At 42.9% G+C, this 23,715-nt stretch overlaps 2 protein-coding genes across 3 annotated transcripts in view; one reads left to right on the forward strand and one right to left on the reverse strand.

Moving 5' to 3' along the window:
* The window catches only part of TTC29 (tetratricopeptide repeat domain 29), a 1,168,725-nt gene that overhangs the window by 854,865 nt on the left and 290,145 nt on the right, over positions 1-23,715 (reverse strand). The gene's annotated exons all lie outside the window — the stretch shown is intronic.
* Positions 552-13,206, forward strand: LOC147728495 (uncharacterized). The gene is made up of 2 exons (XM_086962774.1): positions 552-2,725; positions 13,101-13,206. The coding sequence occupies exons 1-2, from the start codon at positions 552-554 to the stop codon at positions 13,204-13,206; spliced, it is 2,280 nt and encodes a 759-aa protein (XP_086818900.1).

Genomic DNA, 23,715 nt, shown 5'->3' on the forward strand with positions numbered 1-23,715 from the left:
CCTGTGGGAAATGGGATTGTGGAAAGAAAAAACCGAGACATAAAGCAATCTATAACGGCAAAGGTATTAGGTTCGGGTGATGGGTGGGTCCAACATTTAATAAGTGTCCAACGTAGTCTAAATAATCAGCCAAGAAATTCTCTAAAAGGTTTCAGCCCGTACGAACTATTGTTCGGAACTAGAATGTTTATTCAGGATTTAGATAGTCAAGCTTCAGTGGTAGAAGATAAGAAAAAATGCTTTGACATCAAAGATCGTTTGGCTGTTTTACAGGACTTAAATGAAACAAGAAAAGCCCTGAGCAACGTAAAGTTTAAGCAACAGCCAACAACTACTGAAGATACACCACCTGTCCCAGCAAGACCTGTCTGGATTCCAAAGATTGGGGATCTGGTCAGAGAAAAGATCGCGGTTAAGAAGGAATTTGGGCCTTCTTACAGAAAAGCAGTACCTGTCTTGGCTGTCAACGGAACAAGATCAGTTGTACTACCGCCCCTTGCTGGAAAAAAGGAGAACCGAGTTGTATCAATCGACCTGGTAAAACCACAATCATGTGGCCAATAATAAATAGTAGGCCCAGTGGACTCCCAAGAAATAGCAGAATACCCAAATTTGCTAATATCCAAGAGGTTCAAACTGAAAGACTAATCACATTTGATAAACCTGCAGTGAATAAAAAAGGACTATGCAACAATGCCATGGAACTTGTGCCTCTTGAAACCCAAATTGAAACAGTTTGTCAAGAAACACCAATCTACAATGCTGTAGCATCAGAATGTGCTGATAAAAGACAAATTGAAAAAACAATCCCAACAATTGACAGAACTGCATCTGGCTACTTCATCCATTTTGATAACTTTTCTGAAGATCAAAGCGAACCTGAAGAACTGCCAAAAACAAAAACTTTTAAAGACAATGCATCAGAACTCTTTCAACAACCTAAAGAAACGTATCTGATTTCCCCATGGATTGAATTCTGGATTGCGTTAGGTGTACTGTTCCTCATCATTTGGCTCATCTTGGTACTTTGTTTGGGAAAATTCATTGAGGGAAAATACAGTACAATGGACACAGCAAGTCAGAACATCAACTTGGTCCTAAAGCCACACAAGTCATCTCACATCGAGAAAAGAGAACTATCATCAGTGAATGTCACAGCCATTCCAATACCCGGCGGGGTTGTTTGGGACAAAACAGATTATGAAATCTATGGCCCGGTCGAAATCCTGAAATATCCTCATCAGTTTAAGGTTTCATTAAGTAACTTTGTAAAACCAAGTACATTTTCTGATGATTGGGACTTTGAAAGTATAAATAATATGATGTCAGATTTAGTATTGTCAGCAAAATTCACAGAGCATGACTATTTACAGGGTTCATCGAACTATGAACAGATGTATTGTTATAACCACTATGCACACCATTATTTGCATAAATCTGCTCAACCTAGAAATGTTTTTAAATATAATCAATGGGAACATTGTGCTACTCCACCTAAAAGCAGTTCGAAAACATTTTATGAGAAATTTCCATACTTCTCAGGGTTTAACACGAGTGATGCTGAAACATTCTATTACAAACTGTTAGATAAAACAGGGACAAAAAACATGCTGACAAATACCAAACTGATTTATTCGGAAACATTTTATGAAAAAATGATTACATTTGGTTTTGATTTCTGGAATAAGAACATTGAAATAAAAACCATCTGGGGTACAAAAGAATGGCAGGTCCAAGGATTAAAAGCTTTATTTCGTGCCTGCATGATCCCAGAACAAATAATGTTCTTGAATGACACCATTCAACAGACTACCTGTCTTGGCCTAGCCAAGATCAAAGACTTAAACAAACCGTCTATTCCAAAGCCAATACCTGATAATACAACCACAGATATTGAGATAGACGTATCCCAAATTTTACACCAAAACAAAACAAATCCTGATTGGAAAAAGTGGTTAATCTGGCCAACAGACACAAATAACTGTCAAGATAGATTCCTGAACAAAATACAGGGGTTACAAATGACCAGACCAGACCCTAGATACTCCCAGAGACAACATCCAGGGATAGTAACAACATACAGTGTAGGGAAATTATGCCTTGAATGGCTACAGACATCCACACTGGCAGAAATTAAGCAACACTTGACTTTACTTAAAGACGGTGCTGACTTGCGTGATTTCATAATGGGACCACGCAAACAGCGTCAAAAAAGTTTCATAGCGGCCAGTATATACGCTGCTTACAACGAAGCTTGGAAAGTGACTCAAATTGAGAAAGCAAAGAAAATACGAGAAATTGATCGTATTAATTTGGAAAAATCGCTTTCTGTTGTGGACAATGGGTTAATGACTCTGTCCTCCAGAATATATTCACTGGACAGTATTTTATCATCTGCTATCGATATAATAGACCAGGATTTGCTAATGTTACAACATGGTCAGTCCCAATTACGTTCTATTGTACAGCTAGGCTGGACGTTGCAAAACCTGCGTTCAGGCTATGTGCCATGGCGTTTAATCATCACAACGTCATTATTCTCTATCTTTAACCTTACTGATAAACAAATCAGTTTGGCACAGAAAGGAGCAGACTATACAATCCTGAGCATTGAAAAACTTGAGAGATTACCATTGACAATGTCAGAAAGACCTGTCATTGAATGGATAATGCACGCAATAATCACAACTCCGATAACAACTTTCCAATTTGAAAATTGCCAAGAGTATATACCAGCAGGCCAGTATGAAAGGTTGGGTAAAGGGTACATTAAGTCATCATGGAAATTACCTTATACACACACATGTTATAGTGACAAAAATAAGAGTGTATTTCTTAGTGGAAATAATTGTAAACGATCACTAAGCGGTATACTCCTGTGCCAAGGTATTCATTTGCATGGGGCCTGTGAGGGGACTTCAAATAACCTTTCATGCCACCAGCACGGCACACCTGCAACACAGATAGAGTCATTCTTTAGACAACTTTCTAACGGGAGTTGCGTTCTAATAACGGACCACAGCTGTTGTGGCATGGTGCCAGGGAAAGCATATCTCGTAAGCGTTAGTTCCATGGTCACTTGGTGTATGCAAGCATTGTATCCAAACGGCCCTGGAGAATCAGAGGCGACGATTTGGCCTCCGTTTAATATCTCTTCTATACGAATTGATACTTTAAGCAGAATGAAGTCTGTGCTTTTGCAGACAACAGTGCCTATCACGTAATCAAAAAAGACGTATGATCTCCAAGTTGCAAGGACAACAGCAGAGATACATGCGCTTTTATCAAACAATTGCCCCGTGCATTTCGTAGAAATGTTAAGCCAAATCCTAAATATGTCGGATGCCAGTGGTATCTCACATGTATTTAAGACAATTTTTTCGGTACTGTTAACACCCTTCGAAGCAGTCCTGGGCATCTTTCCCAATTTTGTCCATTCGGTTTTTGGTGGCCTACCACTAGTTTTGGGTCTCGTAGCAGGAATTTTATTTTTGACTCTTCTGCTCCGATATGGCAAGCCAAAACGCAGACATGACTCCAGCAACGATGGAAGAAACGATCCTAGCTATACGCTATCGGGACCGTATAACTAAAGTCCTTGGATTAGCCCGGCTAAGAGATCTGAATATGACCTGGTTTCTTTCATTCAGACCTATATGGCAGAACTGCATCTTACCTGTGCTTCGATGTATGCTATGCGGAGAAGAATGCGTGTTAGACACCTGTCTTACACTACAATCAGCAGTGCCAATGGATGTCGATACTTTGCTAAGTCCTGTAACGGCTCATGCATCGTGTTGTCCCCAGCGGTTACCAATCCTGATGACGGCATTCGTTGAAACTACACCACTACGATTAGGTGGGAGTGAAGCAAGAGATGAGAGCAACATCACCCAGGTACGACCTTCTGTGAGCATTGCTGATCCTGAAATCGATGATAGCAATCATTCTCACAACTGCACTGTTGCAGCATTTTCAAACTTGGTCGAACTTTCACCTGAAGCTGTAGACTGTTTTTTTGAACATCTGTCTGAAATGATGTTCTCCCCTGAACAGAAAGAATAACTTTTTAAGCAAGCTGGCACACAGCGTTCCCCAGAACTCTGAATTCGGCCTTCAGCTTTGATAAACAAAAGCTACTGAAAAACTTTAGAACTATTTTTTCCCCTGGAAACAATTTTTTTTTTTTTCAAATTTCAAAATATTTACCTTTTTTTGGCACTTGTACTCTGCTTGAAGTAGAACTATTCATAAAGAACAGAGCTTCTATTTTTAGTAGGTCTAGAGACAAAATATTACCTCGCACTCTAGCACAAGAGCAAGCAATTGCATTTATATGTGATGAAATAGTCTCGACCTTCTCTTCTGTAGTTAGAGACATTTCATGTGTAATTTTCGCGAATCGTTCAGCTAAATATATATGCGTTTCTTTTTCTGAATGATTACACTGCTTAAAAAAAACAAAAAAAAACGTACAGTACCAATAATCTTTCATGTATTTTGCGTACTCCATTTCGAATGCAAAAATGTATGTTTGGGGTGGGATGGAATACACATGCACGTTTACATGTTTACTATTGCTTAGTTTTAAGTAAATTATGGACATAAAATCGTGGAGTGGGGGATGTGTTTTATCTAGGAACCCAAATCAATATTGTGACTTTATGCCCTTGTACGGCTATAATCAATAATATCCCTATAATGGCATAAGAATCAGATCCATATTTTAGTAAATCGCCCTTGCAGTCCAAGGCACAGCAAAAGCTACTTCCTTGGATTCCTAGAGAGAACACCGAGATCTTTCGACACACCAAACCTCCAGCAACCTGGGAAATCCCCACTTGCTTTGTTTTGATTTGTAATAGAACTCCTGCAAGCACTGTACGAAAGGCCAGTTCTTAGTGACATCTTTATTGACGTCTTATGTCCAAACCTTACGTCAAACTCGGCACCTTTCAGGTATAAATATACCAACGTTGCCTTAAGCAAACACACAGTGGTGGTTTTGGAGCAGAGCAGCTAATCTACTTTCCGAGAGCCCAGCAGACGCGAGAAGCCCACGGACGCTGCCCTTCCTCTTTGACGTGCTGAGAAAGACGCTGTCTTTTCTCCTGCCGAGAAAATCCAGCTCCGGCGTTTCCAGCCTACCCTTGCGGGTGACTGGGATATCGAGTCCTGAGAGAGAGATACCAGACCTCCTACATTCTATTCCCCAGGTACAGTGCTGACTAAACCCTTAGAGAGAATTCTTGAACAGATCCTTGGCAACAAACCTACTTAACTTAAACTGCTACTTACTTACTCCTTCCCACGTATTAGGCTTAGGTCAGGTACACCTAGGTAGGAGTAGTTTAGAAGCACCAGTTGAGGACGTTAGCCTATGTATATATGTATGTATATATTTTATCCATTTTAAAGTGTCTTATGGCTAAGAAACCATATCAATGCTTTTACAGTATTATTTCATAATACTCCTTTTAATGTACGTACTTTACTTTATATTAGGTATTGCAATTGTGGCAATTCATTTCTCTTGCATGAGAAGGAAGACTGCTCAATAAATAATACCTTTTATTGAAAACGCCCGTCTCTCTCTTAACTGCACTCTGGTGAAACTAAGAATGCACATCTGACTGAGTGAAATGACTGTCTATTGTTTTCACGACTCTATAGATTTACTCTTATTCTAAGGGAGCAAAGTTGTCATGTTTATGCGGTTGTCGGAAGCTGAATCCCTTCTTGTCTGAGCCAGGGAAGCTGATCCCTTCCTATTCATTCAAGAAAGTTTCCAGTGACCTCTGAGCTAGCTGGCGCAAACCTAAATTTAGTCTAACATAGTCAGTATAGACCTAGAAGACCTCAGTCCTACGTCTACACTGCTGTTTATGTTATTCCAATGCGCAGGGCCTATAGGGAAAATAAACTACACTACATGGCGCCCAACGTTTGGTAAGGCAATAAAACTAACGCAAGACGTTAGAGTAACCCAGTCGTGCTTTTTCACACAGACCCTTTTTCCCGTAAAATACTCCAATAGACGTCTGGAATGGGTGAAAGGTTAAAATCCGCCAGAACTTAGTAGGAAGAGATTCCTATGTAGAGTTTTTGGTTTAGTCAACATTGAAGCATACAGTGTTCCAAAAATATTGTGCACCTAATCTTTTGTTTCCTTGAAACTTGATCTGCAACAAAAAACCTTTCTGACAGTAAAATGCCAGACAGTGATGACGATAGGGAGGCATTGAGATTAGCAAATCAGCTAATGGAGGATGACACAAGTCTCCCACAGAATGACCGAGATGCTATCCTCATTCCGGTCAACATAAGGAAAACCATAACTAATAAACTTATAGAAAATGGATTGACAGCACGAGGTGGTACAGTCATTTTCGTGATAGAGGCACACGAATATCAGCAGACAGTTCCATATCACGTATTGCCACCACCAGTGGATGAAGTGAGTGTCTTTCCAACTCCTCTCCTTTAGATGATGTACCTCTGGGCTCGTAGTCCCCTTTCAACTGCGCTTTTCCGGCTAAGCAGCCGAACGGGGAACCCGATGGTCGACCAGAGTCAAGTGAAGCCACACTCCACCGTCTCCTCTGCTCCTTCCCAGATTTGGGACAGGGGGTAAGCTGCCAAGCTGAGGCCGCCGTGTCGCTGCCTCAGTCTCTGTGGCTTTGGTGATCCCCTCGGGCCTTCCCCGGGTCTTTCCACAGCGGATGTCCTCTGAAGGTCAGATGCATGGCGAGTCGGGGAGGGGGGGGCGCTCCTCCAGCCACTGCCATGCCTCTTCTGGGTTTTGAAAGAAGTAGGTTTTCTCCTTGTAAATCACTTTCAATTTTGCTGGAAAGAGAAGCATGTACTAAACGTGGAGGTCTCTCAGTTTCGCCTTAACCGAGTCAAAGGAGCGCCTCTGCTTCTGCACTTCCCGACTGCAATCCAGAAAAATCATGATTTGGGCGTTCTCAAGATGGATTTCCTCCATTTTTCTAGCTTCCCGCAGAATCATGTCTCTGTCCAAGAAGTTCAGAAAGCAGGGCAGTGTCCAATCTTGCTCCAGGTGGAATCATCCTCCATGGGGGGCCGCTGTGTACCGGTCCATAGTTCCCTGCCGGGGGGACTTAGGGTCCATGTTTTTCTTGCCCATGTTGTGCAAGTCACTGTCCGCACACACCTCCCGCAGGCTCGTCATCCAGGAGCCGCGTAGACTCTCTCCGCCGAGTCTCCCGTTCAGTGACCCCAGCAGAGCAGGCAGGGCCCCAATGCTCCGACTTCCATCTAGCGCTGCATTAACCTCCACTCCCCGTCACCAATGTCCTTCAATGGGCAGTCTCTGCTTCGGTCCAGTGAGGGGAGCACTATTCCCAGCACCGCTTCCGCCTCTAAAGGGAGGTGCAGTCCCGGGCCCCTGATATGGCCAGTGCCTCTAGCCGCCACCAGAGAACCACCAGATGTCGACTCCTGTCAGCATCCACCACGCTACAGCAATATGTGGGCGAGAGTGGGGGGGAAGAGCAGGAACGCCGGGCCCCTCCAGTCCTAAACTCCGTGGCACATTAATGGTGGCCCCGCTTTTGTAAGCACTGCGACTCCCCAAGGCCTCCACAACCGCTCCTGAGGCCAAAAGTATGCCCCCTGTGTTTCACTGAGCGCCGGTTCACAGGCACCTCTAGCCCGGGGCGGGCTCCGCCAACCGCGACCCTCCATGACTCCACGACCTCCAGGCCCCAGCCTCTCGCCTCCCTCTCCCCGGGGACGGCCCTCAAGTCGGCACTCCCAGGCTGCGCAGGCAATGGAGGGTTCCACCCCGTGTGGCGCTCTACACAGTCTCCCCCTCAAACAAGGCCTCCTTACTCTGTGGCCAGAGCAGCACGTAGACGAATGGTCGGGGTGGGGGATAGCGAACATTCCCAGGTCTCTCAGTCGGCCCGGCGTGCACTCACCCCCCACTCACCACCCACCCTGGGGATCCTCCAGCCACCCCCGATGCCAGGGGCTCACCTGCCTCTCTGTGCCTCGCCCCGATGAGCCGTCAGGACGTCAATGGCTCCCCGGATCCGGTCCCCAACGCAGGTCCCTCAGAGCCCCCGCAGGCCGCGCCACGCAAGTCAGGGCTGGCCCGCCTTCCAAGCACGGCAGGCCCCAGATGGGTCGGCAGATCAGCTCCGGCTACGGCTCCTCCTCCGATCACTCCACCAGCTCCCCGGGAGATGCAGCGGCCCGTCGGAGCCTCAGTCGGCCATCGGAGCCCCCACCGGGCAGAAGGGACACTCCACCTCAGCTGCAATGCGCCCGGCAGTCGGTAGTACCTCCGCCAGGTCCAGGGCTACCCTCAGCACATCGGCGGCGCCATCTTGGGTCACGTATAGTGGTCCGCTCTCCAGGCGCCTCCGCCGCTTGAAACGGGCCGCCAAAGCACTCGCACACCATTCACTGCTTTCAGGGGGGAGCAGAGACCCCCACAGAAGTCAAAATTCACGCTTTCAGGACTTTAGGCCGCCATATAATCGTCAGATCGGTGTAAGTGGCCGGGAGCTACGCCAGCACACGTCTTACTCGGCCATGCTGCTGGCCACGCCCACGAAAAAAACTCTAAAGCACATGTTGAGACGTTTCGTCAATGTTTAGTTATTCCACTGTTGGACACTACAGAAGGTTTATTCAGTGACAGTTGTTTCACAGTGTTTAGTGCCCGAATTGCTAAACACCACAAAGTGACTCAATTATCAGCTTCTGCGATTGGAGGTAGGGTGGATGATATTTCCATTTGAAGGAATAGGAGTTGTAGCCTACCTGTGCCCAAGATTGCAGTGAGCAGAGTCCAGGAAGTGGTAAGGAGGCAGACGTAGCTAGAGCTTGTGGCTATCCCTTAGATTGCCGCCCCTGGGGGGGAGGGGGGGGGGGTGCTGGGGAAAAAGGACGGTGAGCACTTGAAAGAGGTCCGAGAGACACGTAGTATTACCGCTAACAGCAATTATTTTCTTACTTTTGGTCCAGCCGCACCTCCGGCTCAGCTGGGAGACAGGGTGGTGTGCCTGGGTATAAACGTTCCTGCATGAGACTTGTGTACCTTGACATCAGGACATTAGGAACTGTATTTAATGTAGACCGCTCAGTGGGCTATTGCTTTAGCGACGGAGATAATTTTCTTACTTGTGGTTCATCAGCACCTGCGGCTGAGCAGGAAGACAGGATGACGGACTTGGACATGGGTGTAAAAGCCCCTGCTCAATAGTTACTGGTCTAGTAGCAGTTTTGACTCTCCATAAAATTGTGCATATAGGGTTAAAATGCATGCTGTAAAGATCAGCTGCTTTGCACCTGTTTCTGGTATTTACAGGTTTCCTTCATCTTTATTGAGTGATTTTGCCCATGAGAAAGTGTCACTCCTCATAGCTGCCAAGGTTTCAGATTGCTATGAGTGACATTTTCATAATTTCTGTGTAATTATGAGTGACATTCCAACCACTATGAGTGACACTTTCCCGCAAGAAAAATAAAGCAGTGAAGACGATGGAATCATACAAATGTCAGAAATTACACTCATTTGAGCATAGCTGCTAATGTTTCAGATTGCTTATGTGTGAAATTTCATAGATTCAGTGGATTTAAGAAACAAAAGACATTTAACAACTAAATGTATGACAGTTAGAGCTACACTTTCTTGCGGCCAAAATCATGCAATGAAGTCCAATGAAACAGACACATTTCGGAAATCACACTGATTTGAGCAATAAAAGTCCAACTCAGTAGCATATGCTTTTAAAGCAATTATTTCATTTTTAAATAATCAGCACCTACCACCCCAACCTCAGCTTCAGGTGTGGGTGAACCACAAACATCAAAGGGTTCTCTGTGACAAAAGAATGAACCCACTGTGCTATCTACATATAATACAGTTCATTACAATACAATATAGTGGTAACTTTATTTGCAGTATGCATATAAACTCTCTGCTCTACTTAATAGTGAGTGAAAACAGCCATGAGACAAAAGTCTGACACAGACAGCTCTCCAGCGTGGATATTAATCATCTGCCTTATCTCTGACTAAGCAAGTCTCATGCTGCTTGTAGTACCACTGTCAAGCAAATATATTAAACCCTTTAACTAAACTAGCAGTTTTGATGATTTATTAGTGCAGACAAAACTCGGAGATGGCCTGCATTTACAGCACAGACAACTTTAGTGTACCCATTTACAAGGCGCTATGCTGTGCTGGAGTCCCCTCACCATTTTCTTAATCAACATTTTGAATTTCAGGAGCGGATTATTAAATTAATATCTGACTTACCTGGTGTGGTCTCTTGATTGAATGATCCACTGAGAGGAGCTGCCTGCGTGTCACAGCAAGATCGTTAGCCTGTCTCTTAAGAGTCAGACAGCGAGCCGTCGTGCCCTGTATCCTCAATCTGTGACACCTGCTCTCACTACGAGACTCACGCTTGCATGGTGAGTCCGGGGCACTAGTTGGGCTCTGACTGCCTGGGCAGGGCACAGGAACAGGATAGTGTTGAGGTCATGAGGTGAACAGGTGAACAGGTGATGAGCGATTCTCGAACACCGACTGCAGAGGAACAGCAATTAATTCCTCGATGCCTTGGGGCCCGCTGGCGGGCAGAAAATTGAAACATCCTGTTACAGTCTTGGACAACGGAAGGAGGACCTGATAACACCCAGGAACTTCTACAAAAAGTTAGTTTGGCGCTAGTTTGTTTTTAATAGCTTCTTTGGCATTAGAAAGCCCTTGTTCCAAAGAACAATTAATGCAGTAGCTGCGTCTCCTCAATCATTTGTCCGTGCACCGACCCAACCCTCCCGTAGAGAGAGAGAGAGAGAGAGAGAGAGAAGCTGTCACACCAGCCAGCCTTCAGGGAAAGAACGGAAATGTGTGAATGAGCCGCCCTTGCCCTGCCACCTTATACAATTATATTATAAAAAACAAAGCGCTGCACTTTCCACTACCTGAAAGTGCTGCGCTTTAGAAATCACACGAGCGCACTTAGGCTTACCAGAGAGCAATTTTAATACAGTGCGCAGTGAGAAAATCAGTACCTGCTGCACCGAGCTTTATTTTAACTCTAGCCCGCCCGCCTGTAACAAGTGGCGCCGGCGTCACAACGTCATGAACGTGGTGATTAATCATGCTGAGGTAAGGTGCATGTCCGGTGAATTGTATAGCTGCAGGCTCACCCTCATGACTGCAGGTATCAGGGTGCTGCAGAGCGCACTGCCACTCTCACACACAAACGCAGGACTTTTGGCAATTTTTAAAGCACTGGGCCGGTGCCGCGGCACTGGAGGCCCATCGCGGCCGCAGCGGCCTTTATAATTTATTTGGGTTTGGACTCTGTGTTCACAAATAAATAATAAAGGCTGCTGCGGCCGCAACGGGCCTCCAGTGCCGCGGCCGCCTCAAAAATAGTGCCGCCTGGGGCGGACCGCTCCCCCCCAACCCCCCCCACCCCTCTAGCTACGCCGGTGAGACTAGTGCTGTCTCTTTCCTAAAACTGTTTTAAAAACGATTTTCCCTACCTGTGATTGCATCATCTTATTTTTTTCTTTTTAAATTTCTTTAACTGACTTGCCTGTGGTTGTTACAGTTTAAAATTTTAGTTTTAACCTGCCAGTGATTGCATAATTTATCCCATGTTTCTGTGTTTAAACTTTTGGCTTTTCCTGCCTGTGACTGCTTCCATTTAACCTGATTTGCAGTCCAGGTCTACATGTACTTGCTTCCATTGTGCATCCATGTACCTCCATGTACGTGGATCTGTGTGTCTGTTACTTTTCTCCTGAAAAGGCATATCCAATGCACTACCCTATTTCTCATCCGCTACCTCTATCAATATCTTTAGTCTGCATATACTTACCTCCTTTTAGCATCTATATACTTTCAATGTACTTCTGGATCTATATATTAATCACTTTCTTCTAATTTAGCATTTCCAATGCACTACCATATTTCTCAGCCTATACTTCTCTCAATATATCTTCTAGCCCACCTTTCTGACTCATCTCAAACTTCTTTCTACTACTCTTTCCAGTTTACTACCCTATCTCTCACCCTATACATCTATAATTATATCCTCTACACCCACTCTCTCATTCATCCCAAATGTCATACCACTACTATGTTCCCCAAAATAACCCTTTCTTGACTCTCTCCTACTCTACCTCTCCTTGCATCTTCTGACACCTCTTTTACTGTACCTAAACTCTTCCCTCTGACTCTTCCCCTCCAAAACCCCTTTTTACTCATCCAAAATCCTCTTCCTACTGCTATGACCTAAAAAAAGAAATCCTTCACTCGTCTATCCCTCCACTATCCTTTTCAATCAAAATAACAGACATGCATGTTCACTTCTCTAATTCCATATTCCACTATACTAATTCACCACTAATCCTTTATGGGTTCCAGAGTAGCGTGCTACTCACCAACAAAGCGTTTCAACACCTTATCAGGGTTACAAGCGCTATATAAATGCACATTTTTTTTCTTTTTTACCCCTCCCCAACCCTTCTCAATCCAAATAACTGACTAACATAACCACCACTCAAATTACTTCATATTTCATAATACAAATTTTTAACACGAATCCTTTATGGGTTCCGGAGTAGCCTGCTACTCGCCAGAAAAGTGCTTCAACACCCCATCAGGGACAACAGGCGCTATATGAATGCAAACCTTTCTTTCCCTTCTATCCCTCTGCTATCCTTTTGAATCCAAAGAACTGACTAACATATCCACCACTTAAAATGTACTTGCATGTTTTACCATACTAATTCAACACTAATCCTCTATGGGTACCGGAGTAGCGTGCTACTCGCCAAAAAAGTGCTTTGGCACCTCATCAGGGGTAGTAAACGCTATACAAATGCAATTACAATACAATACAATATAATACAATTAGGATATTCGTAATTTCTAATATCTGCACTCTGTGGGGTCAAATTAATTAATTCCTGGGCAGCATATCTCTCTAATGCTTTCTTAGATTATTTGTGATTCCGTTTTTGAGTAATTAGAGGTTAATAAGTAATCATGTGGTTTCGTACTTGAGGCCTAATGATTCACCCATACATCTGTTTTTGTAGATATTCCTCAGTGTCTGGCATGGGTGTGAGTGAAAAGAATGCCCTCACCAATGTATCTCCTTGGACGTTAAACCTGAGTAAACTTTTTGGCGGATGTCTCCCATAGGTCGAAACTGAATCAGGACCTTGGTTTTTAAGTAATGAATACTTTTTGGTCCCATTTACTAGTGTTGACATTGTTAATTTAAAAAGTGATTTATATAAATAATGTTAAATGTCTTAATAAAGAAACACTTTATTAGGACTAACACCACTCATAGATATTAAACAATAAAATGCCAATTTTACAAGGGCAGGGTTTCTTGTCCTTTTTAAGACTGCCCCTTTTTTGTGAACTAAAACGATAATTGGCAATGTTCCTGAAAAAGAGAAAGGGCTTGACTCACAAGAGTGCTTGGCATTCAGGTCGTAAGTAGGTCTGTGATTCAGCATGTGTATAACATTAATGGCTTAAAATTATGTAAAAAATGTTCAAATTAAATCAGAAATTCAAACCGACCCAGCGTTAGGTTAGGATTGTGCACAACGTTTCTTCACTTTTTAGGTCAAAGCCTGCATTGCAGGGCATGCCCTGCTGCAGGCAAAGAGATATTGTGAGCAGGGGATTTCAGTATGGCGTGAAGCCACGCCCCTTTTTTCCATTGGCAGGCCTCGCGAAACGGAGGCCTGCCATTGGACAATGCCCCTGTCCGGATGATTTGTCCGGCTGTGATCCCTCCTTTTCAGGACTCCGTTACCTGACTTCTGGTGTCGCAAACCGATTTCCAGAAATGTTGCTATGGCAACCACGAGGCCGGTCACGGAGTCCTGGAGGGGAGGGATTCAGTAGCTGTTCCCGCCCCCTTTTTTTTTTTGTGCCTGCGCTTCTCGTCATTGTTGCCTCGTTCTCCTTTCTGGAAGGAGGCATTGCAGTGGTAGGAGTTAGAGGATGGACCCTCCTTGTTTTATTTACAAGTTAAGTACTGCTTTGAGTTCAGGAAATAGCTATTTGAGCCCCCGCCCGTGACATCGAAAAGATGGCCGAAGGGAGCGCTGGTCCTTTTCTGTGAAAAGGAACCAGCAGCATTCTAAGCTCACTGCCACTCGCGAATGCAAGGTTTAATATTTGTTTCCATGGTTCCCTTAAATAGTAATGATAAACCGCACACATTGAGAAAAGGAGGAAAGTTGCAAAATGTCTAATGTCACACGTTTAACTATTGATTTTATAAGCAAATGATGGTTTCCGGTGCCTCTTGGTGTATCCTCTTGTCTCCGGACCCTCTGCTGCTCTCCGGGAATAGCACGGAGAAACCATTGTCGCCACACGCTGCCTAAATGCGTCATGACATCGGACACCGCCCATTCTACGGCTGTTGCCTTTGCCGAGGGTGTGACCCTTAGTTTGCGACTAGTAGGGTGCGTAAGCATTACAGCAAAAAGATGACTACATCTCCCGGCATGCCACGTCCTTCTGGACTCTGTGCATGTGCATTGGGGAGGCCTGGGGAAGACAGCAGGAGATCCGGATCTTCCCAGGTGAGGCGGCGAGGTAACTGTGGAGGAGGACGTGATACATTTAGGAAGGAGCAATAGATCAGTTCAGGATGGGGCCCAGGAGTGGTGCACACCGTACTGAGTGCACAGAGGAGGAGGGGGGGGGGAGCATGGTAACTAAAAGGGGGCTATGGCAGGTGTGGGGGCATGGGTACGGACTCAGGAACTGAGGGGCAGAGGCTTGGGGGAAATGGCGAGAGAGTGGCTAACATGTTGTATTGCAGACGAGGTTGGGTTATAGTCACCAGAAGATGAGTAGCATACATGGAGGGGGTGATTGGCTGCTAGGGGGTGCAATCCAAGAGGGGAGTATATATACATGAAGAAATGTGAGAGGGGCACATACGGGGTTTGGGCACCAGGGTGGCGGTAGAGAGTTGGGAGTAAACAGAGGAGAGGAGCCAGTACTCGAGGGAAAACAGGAGGCAATCGTAGAGGGGTGTTTGGGGGTACAGGCGGGGGAGGGGAGGTACACAGGGGGTGCGGCAACGAAAGAAAGTTGGACTGAGGGGAACTCAGTTAGAGAATGGTTACCAGGTCTGGACTGGAGTAACGGGTGCAATTGGAAAAGCTTGAGTTTCCTGGGAGAGACAGGCTAGGGGCAGTGGAGGGAAAACAGAGGGGCGAGGTGAAGTTAGAGGTAACATGAGTGGGTGGGTTGGAGTATGGCACGGTGATATTAGACACACGACATGTAGGGTAATGGGACTGGAAGTGGCAGGAACGAATCAAAGAGGCGGCTGAGGGCGTCTAGATAGGAGTACGATGGAGGGCATAGCAAGGGGACATATGTACTGTATAGTAGAACAAAACTAAAGGAGTATATAGGTTGTGGATCAAGGTGACCTGAGAGAGAACAGAAATAGAAGCAGAAGTGAAGAGTGGCATAAAGAGGGCGCTTTGGAAAGACGAATAGCAGGAGCATAGATAGTGATATAGGTTTTATAGGCCGTGGATCACCTATATATGTGTAAGAATGGTATAGAGAGATGATACTGAAGATGGTAGTAGGGCTTAGAAAGGCTATATAGACATTGACTTTAGAAGGGGGGCAAAGGGGACACCACCAAGTATTCTATGGAAATGAGTCATGGAGGGAAGAGCAGGTAGATGGTTGCAGGGAGGAGGCTCTGCAGAGCAGGGCAGTGTGACATGTCAATCATATTAAAGGAGACACGTAAGGGTAGATTGGCGGACACAACCCAAGGAAGAATTATAGGAGAATGACCCATTTGTGTCTGAATATTTCCTGAATGCTGCATCGAAATTTGTGGGAGCTATATCAAATCATTATTTTCAAAAGCTTGGATTAGTGGAAAAAATACTTAATAGTTTTATGTCTATGCAATGGACTTGCACGTTTGTGCTAACGTTGATTCATGAATATGCAGAATTCTTTAAAATAAGTGTGTGTGTGTATATATATATATATATATATATATATATATATATATATATATATATATATATATATATATATATATATATATATATATATATATAAATATATCTTCATCAACAAAGGACCAAAAGCGACGAGAGTGCAGAGTGCACTTTAGGGCCTTTGTTGATGGCAAAAAAAAAAATATATATATAGGCGCACACACACACTATTTAATAAAACATGTAGAATCTTATGAGCGCACATAGGGCTTTGTGAAACATGCTTACTTCCAAAAAGGTCGTGGCTTTTCATAATCAAAACTTGTTACATGGCGTTCTGCCCATTTCTCGCTGATATTATATTTTTTATGACTATGGTGAAGTCACAGCCACTACGCTTGTTTGAGTTGGAAATAAAGTTGCTTTTGGCTTGTTTTTCTCCGCTCAAAGGCTTTTATATTTGGCTGCGACAGAATGTGGTTAAGTAACATACCATTCCCCACTTACCTAAGTTCCAAATTGTAAATGGTAAGACGTTTAACCAGTTCTTTGACTCGGGTTGGTGGAGTTGGCCCCTACGTACTCGTGGGAGTGTGTTTCCTCATGGTTGTTTACATGTGTTGACAGCCTTTGATGAGGATCTATTTTATCCATTCCTTTTGTCCAAAAAGGGGACCGAGAGAACATTAGTTTCCGAGCAGATGACTTTGGGACTAAACATGTAAAAGGGCTAGTCCCGTTGATATCAGTTTTGACTCCGTGACACTTTGAGTAGTGTCTGGTAGTTGGAAGCTTTGCCTTGACTCAATCAATCAATCAATCAATCAATCTTGAATTTGTGTCCTACAACACTGGGATAGTTGTGTTTCTTTTGGGGTACTAGGGCCAACTGGCTTTACAAATCCAACTCTCTGTAGATGTTAGAAACACTACTGTACTAGAACCCAATTGTAGTCTCAAGTAAAAAATAATAATAATTGGAATGTCTCAGAAGCTATTAAAAAAGTAACATTTCGTAATTTAAACATTCATACTTTTAAATGTTTTAAAATATTTGCTGATACGAAAAAACAGTTATGACTACCTGTGATAGCCAATATCACTGGTGAATCATGTACATTTCGGATCTATGAACCAGATGTACTAACAGACTAGGTGCAAAAAGTGGTAGCAGATTGCACACTGCCTTTTTGTGAACACTGTCACCTTTGTACTGATAGGTGACGTTGCAAAATCTCCAGTTGCAGAGGATTGGCAAATTGCCTATTTAATGAATATTAATTAGGCAGGTTGCTATTTACAACCAATGTAATTGGCTGCATGTGCTGTGCTGATGGCCTGCAAGGAACACAGACCTCCAGTTCTGCATTTTTCTTAAAACATCCTTGGTTTTGTAAAATGAATTGGTGCTGCCTAAAACAAGCATTTGCCAAGCAATAGGTCTCGCAGTTGTTAGAGTTTGAGCTATTGGCATTGTAAATGGCAAAGTCTTTTATTGATGTCTTGGTTTTCAAAACATAAATAAAAGGCACTGTCATTTACAATGCTAATAGGTTAAACTCTCGCAAATGCGAGACCTATTGCATTGCAAATGCTTGTTATTCTCTGCAGCCTGATAAACAGCAAATCTATAATTGACAACAAGAGTCCTTAGTTGACATTGACACCTAATCGTGTCTCACATACACCACAATAACAGTCCTCGAGACACTAACACTTCCTCTTTCTTGGCTGCTCAGCAGCTCGTTTACAACTTCTTTCTTAGGGATCATTCTAATGTTAAAGTAGTGGTGTTTGTGCATGGTTATGTATATAGCATATTGCCTGGTGATTTTTATATTTTGTTATGTATGGCTCTGACTAAGAGGCATTAGCGTAAATGTCACATTCTAAAAGTGATAATTCACTGCTGTGACTTAGCAAAGGTGGGTTACAGATCTTATAGCTTACTGTTGCTACGCCATAAAGCAGTCTTGGTTGGGGAAGCTTTTTACTTCCTTGAGCCTCTGCACATCCGGATCACTTTGCACTGGTGAGAGAAGTTGGGATGTGGAGGTACAGCTCTGATTTTCGCGCTTAGGGCGCGTGGTATATCAGCAGAGTGCTGGAACCCCACACCAGTAGGGGGCATGTCACTCTGTCCCTGACTCGCATCTGTAGTCAGGATTCAGGGACCCGTAGTGAAAAGAGAGAGTGACATAGCTAAGAAGATATTTCTTTAAGGACCCTGCAGTTACCAAGTTTTTTTGCAAGAGCGCACAGGATGATGAATGAGTGGACAACTACATTCCAAAACTTGGCAACTTGATCACAGGTAGCTCAGCAATTGAGTTACCCATTCCCAGATAGGAAGGTGTATGTATAATTTGATGGTGCAAAAGTCATTGCTCACAAAAATCTAGATATTAAAGAGGTTATTGCCATTGTGCAGAGGAAAGAGCACACCTGTATGTGTGAGGGAAATAAGAGGTGAAAGCTTGGTCAATGCTAAGAAGCTAATGCTGAGAAGGAAGTTAATGAGAAGGCAAAGCCAAGAAAGTATAGGTGAGGTGTGAGAAACCAAATAGAAGTACTTTAAATGATGACATTTTAGAAACATTTCCAAAAGCCAAGTATCTTATGTGATAAACTCAGTGTGTTGCAATTGTAGGAAAATGTAATTTCAGAGGAACAAAGGTCCCTAAGAAAGGAACATGATTTATCAAGCCCTCATAAAAGTTCTGTTGAAAAAAATATTTTTAATGCTCAAAATCTTACAAAAGTTTTTTTTGTACACAAGTGACAGTGGGGTGCAGGAAACCGTGATTGGTGCTCAAACAAAGACGATTCAAGTGTGCAATATATGTACAAAAACAGTAATGTGCTATATAACTTTTTCCCTATTTGTTAGGGAGTCATCCCCACCTACGTGCTTCTGCCAGGCATAAGATAGGCACCGCTGGCTACCTTCTTGAGGACACTGCTAGATCCAAGGATGAGGTTTGCTGATCACTCACTTCAGAGAGAGAACTGCACCTACTGTAACCTTTGGTGAGAGACCTGAAGGGCTAGACCTGCTCCCACTGGTACTTAGAACAGAAGAGTGGACTCCAAAGGCTAGTTGGCTAGCATCCTGCTAACATACAGGGCTACAAAAAGCTGCAAGCAGCCCACCTTCCTGAAGAACCCAGTTGACCAGTTCCAACGGCACATGACTTGGTGTCTTTCCCTGGAGGGAGCTGTGACTCCCAACTGGTAAACCTAAGGTCCCGGGGCCCTTAGATAAGTATCATAGTGTACACTCCACCTGCCTAACCCTACAAGATGTGACTTACATTGGCCCGAACTTGGATGATCCTACTCCTTTTGGAAATCTGCTTTTAAAACTGTTGGATTTCCCGGATCCAATTATTATGGGTGGGGATTTTAATGTGGTGATGGAGAGTAATCTGGGCCGCTCGAATAAAAGCAGAGCAGTTACACAGAATAAAATCTTTTCTTTAATTATAAACTCAACAAAGAAGCTTGGTTGGTGTGATATATGGAGAGAAAGTAATGGTACTCTTAAGAGTTTCACTTTTAACAACAAAAAATATGGGTACCAATCAAGAATAGACTTTTTTTTAGATAAATCAGAGTATAAAAGAGCAGGTTATGGTGGGTACCCATGGAGGACGATAACTCTGGCTTTGGCTCTCCCTAATGTTAATGTATAAAGAAGGTGGACAATGGATCAAACCATACTATTAGATGAGGATACAATAGCAATACTAGGAAGGGAATCACAGGAATTCTTCGAGAACAATATAAACAGTGCATCATTGGGTATAGTATGGGATACACATGAAGCCTTTCTGAGAGGCAAAATAATATCCAGTCAGTCCTTCTAAACAAAAAAAGAAGTATAGAGATTTCTAGTATTGAGAATAAGATTCAGAAGCTGGAACAGCAATTACAAAACGAAGAGATAGATCATGGGCCTTATCAATTGTTGATGCCATCCCTTAAAATGCACCTTACTCCTTGTCTGGAAAGTTAAAAATAATCTGGCACAAAATTTTATAAAAGAATTAGAAAAGGAGTGGGTGTCTTACTGGGACAAAGGAAGGTATTGAAGAAGTTATTTTAAATCTTTTTGAGAAAGTATATATGGAAGATTTAACTACGGTTGATGAGGATGTTGAAGAATGGTTGGGTCAAGAACTTCCCCGGAAACTTTCAGATATACATAGGGAGGTAATAAACCGCCCAATTACGGAAGGTGAAATTAGAAATACAATAAAATCTGGCAAATCGAAGAAGGCGGCAGGCCGAGATGGCCTCCCTATGGAAGTATATGAAAAGTTAGAGGAATACATAGTTCCAGTTATGCGCATCTTGTTTTCAGATATTTTCAATAAAGGTAGGGGATTCCACCTTCATGGAATGATGCAGTTGTATCTCTAATACTTAAATCTTATGAGTCACCTAGTTCCTGTGTCTCCTATAGGCCTATTTCGCTGTTAAAATCTGCCAACAAGATCTATACAATCTATACGATCTATACAAAAATATTGGTGGATAGGCTTAAGGGAGTAGTTGGTATACTTCATAAAGAAGATCAGAAAGGTGTTATGAGGAGGAGAAAATTGAATGATCCAACGTATAACCTAATCGGGGTGATAAACTTAGCATCCACATTCAAAAATCCATTGGCAGTTATTACAGTTGATGCGACAAACGCTTTCGACCGGGTAAATTGGGTTTACTTGCAAAAAATTTTAAGACTATCCAACTTTAGGGGAAATTTCTGCCGGTCAATAGAGCTATTGTATAGTAACCCAACAGCAAAAATGTAGTTAACGGAAACATCATGAGATCTTTTTACATATACTGTGGAACCAGGCAGGGAAGTCTGTTGTTGCCTCTCCTTTTCAATCTGTATATTGAACCGCTGGAGGAGAAGATAAGGATTAGAGACAACATACTCCCTTTTAAACATCTGTCCTGGGAGAAAAAAGTAGGGTTGTATGCTGATGATTTAATAATATACACTTCAGAACTCACTACAGCACTACCAGCAGTATATAAGTTAGCTTTGAGTTTTGGCTGGATCTCAGGATATGAGATCAATGAAGCCAAAACAATTGTAATGGTATGGAACATAAACACACAGCTGAAATGTGTTAAGGAGGAAATGAGGTACCTGGGTATTAAAATTGTTCAGAAATTAGAATTAATACCCGAAACACATTCTCATAAGATTAGTAAAGAAGTGGGGAAACTTCTGCTCAGCTGGTCCATCTCCCTTTGACTAGATACAGTAAAGTCAATCTTGTGAAAATGTCCATCCTTCCAAAATGTACTTTTTTTTTTTCAAAATATCCCCATGGCTTTTAAGGAGGAATGGATTAAGAAAGTTCAGTCAAACATTACTAGTTTTATACGGGCCTCTAAAGCAGTTAGAATCTCGTGGAAAAAGTCAAAACGTGAATATGAGAAAGAGGAATTCTGATTGCCAGATCTCTCTTATTATGCCTGGTTGTTTCTTCTGAAAGGGGGAACGATGTTATTCAATACTGTTGATGGCTCTGATATAGGCAAACTGTTTAGAGTAATGCTCCAGGATGTGAAAAGGGGAGAGCTTGCTTTCATGCAGAAATACGGGGATCCACGCTCTTTTAAAAAAGTGTGTTTCAAGACTTTAGCTGGCTGTGCTGAGACCTGGTACAAAGTAAGGAGAGCCTCAAAACGTAATTACTATAGTGGAATGGCTCCAATTTGGGATTCACCAGGGTCCCCGGAATGGACTAAAGATTGTTTAGCTCTCCAGTTAAAGGAAGCAGGGATAATAACCTGGGGGCAATTGATAACTGATGGAGCCTTAATCTCATGGGAGGAAGGGCTTGAGACTGCCAATCAACCGTCCAGATTCAAATATATGCAAATGAAGAGCTGGAGTCTCACTGCCGGTTCCAGTATGGGATTATCAAATGACTTGTGGCGAGTCTGATGCCCAAAATAAGCCGGAAGAAAGAAGTGGCTAAGTGGTATTGGCTATTAGTAGATTGGAAGTGGCAAAGTACCAGTGTGCCCAAAATGTGGAAAGGAAAAAGGGGGCAATATATATATGTTTCTTGAATGCCCTGAGATCCAAAGCTTTTTGGGGGATGTAAGTAGTATCATATATGAGATACTTAGAGAAAGCAAGTCTCTTGTTTTTTTGGGGATATACGTATCACTCTTCAAGAATGTTAAGAAATTGTTTTTTTTTCTAATCTTGCTTGCCCGGAGGGAAATATGCAAGAACTGGATTAAAGTTACGCCCCCTCCAAATAAAACTGGTTGGCTGAGGGCTATCAAGCATATCAATACATTAGATTGGGCGGCAACAAACAAGAGAAATGATTTTTGGCTCCCATATGAGAACTGGGGGAAAAAAGGATAAATAAGTTTCATATTTGTATTGTCCAATGATTAGGCCTCTATACCACTTTGCTTAAACACCCCTGTGGAGGTACCTCTCTCGGAAAAGTATATTAAAAGCCTCCTATGATAGGGGATGATAAGTGACGTTTAGGGTGACCCTTTCCGGACTAGAAGAGACAAGAAAACTCTGGAGGGTGCAAATCAAAGGGAGATCCCTTGAGTAAAAAAATATTGTCTTTTCTTATTAACCCGGGCAAATGAGGACAAAAAAAAAATGTGACTTTCAAACTTTTATAATGATTTTTCCCAAAAGAACCAGAGCTATCACTCGACCAACGCCAAGCTGCAGCCTCAGACTTGCATCGCTAGTGGGAGTCAACTTAGTGATTTGCCTGGCTAGAACTTTGATTTACAAAAACATTTCTAAGTTTGAAGGTAGAAATTTTCACCTGAAGAAGATGCTGAAAATATCTGGCCAGTGAGGGACCTTCCCCATGCGTCAAGTTTGAATTTCTCCCACTCAGAGCTTTCCCACCAAAAGTCAATGGCATCATCGGTACTTCGTATGATGGCTATCTGGCTTTCTGGACCCATCTCAGTCGCAGCCTGCTGCCTAACTGGCTGAGGAGCTTCAACTTGTTAAATAGTTTCTAACTCAGAAAGTAATGCTTTCCAACGGACCGACCCTGGCCCCTGTATCTGACACACACTCCATCGCGGTTAGCCTTAACCAGATATCCATGGTTGGCGCTTTGAGCTTTTTGGTGCTAGAAACATCTAAAACTCTGAAAAATCATATCTCCGGTTTCCTACATATGATTTTTTTCATTTGTGTATATTTGATCAATACATTTGACTCTATTTTTATCAATTGGAGCAGGATTTTTATTTTGTTGTGCTTTGGCACTGAAAAATGCGTTACACATTTCTCCTAATTAAAGGCTGAGTGCTCTGTGCTAGAGTCATCAAGGGTTGAGTAGAGGTGAAACTTAACTTGACTTAGTAAGGATTAGTACCATTAGTACTTGAAGAGGGATACCACCCACTTCAAATATTAATCCTCTTTCTCACAGTATGTAACAGTGGGACAGGTAGAATTTTTTTATTAATGTGTCCCTAGAGTCACAAGGCCCAAAAAATAACTAATTTAGAGTTCATATTTAAATACTAATAATGTATCTCAGAATAGGGGCAGCTGGAAAAACGTTTAATCAACTATTGTTAATAATTAAAATTCCAATTCAATGTTGAGGTTGGTTTTTCAATAAATATTAAGGAATAGTAACTTTTAAAAAGTTACCTTTTCCTG

The sequence above is a fragment of the Lissotriton vulgaris genome, chromosome 3_1, assembly GCF_964263255.1.
Source record: "Lissotriton vulgaris chromosome 3_1, aLisVul1.2, whole genome shotgun sequence".
Classification (NCBI taxonomy): Eukaryota; Metazoa; Chordata; class Amphibia; order Caudata; family Salamandridae; genus Lissotriton; species Lissotriton vulgaris.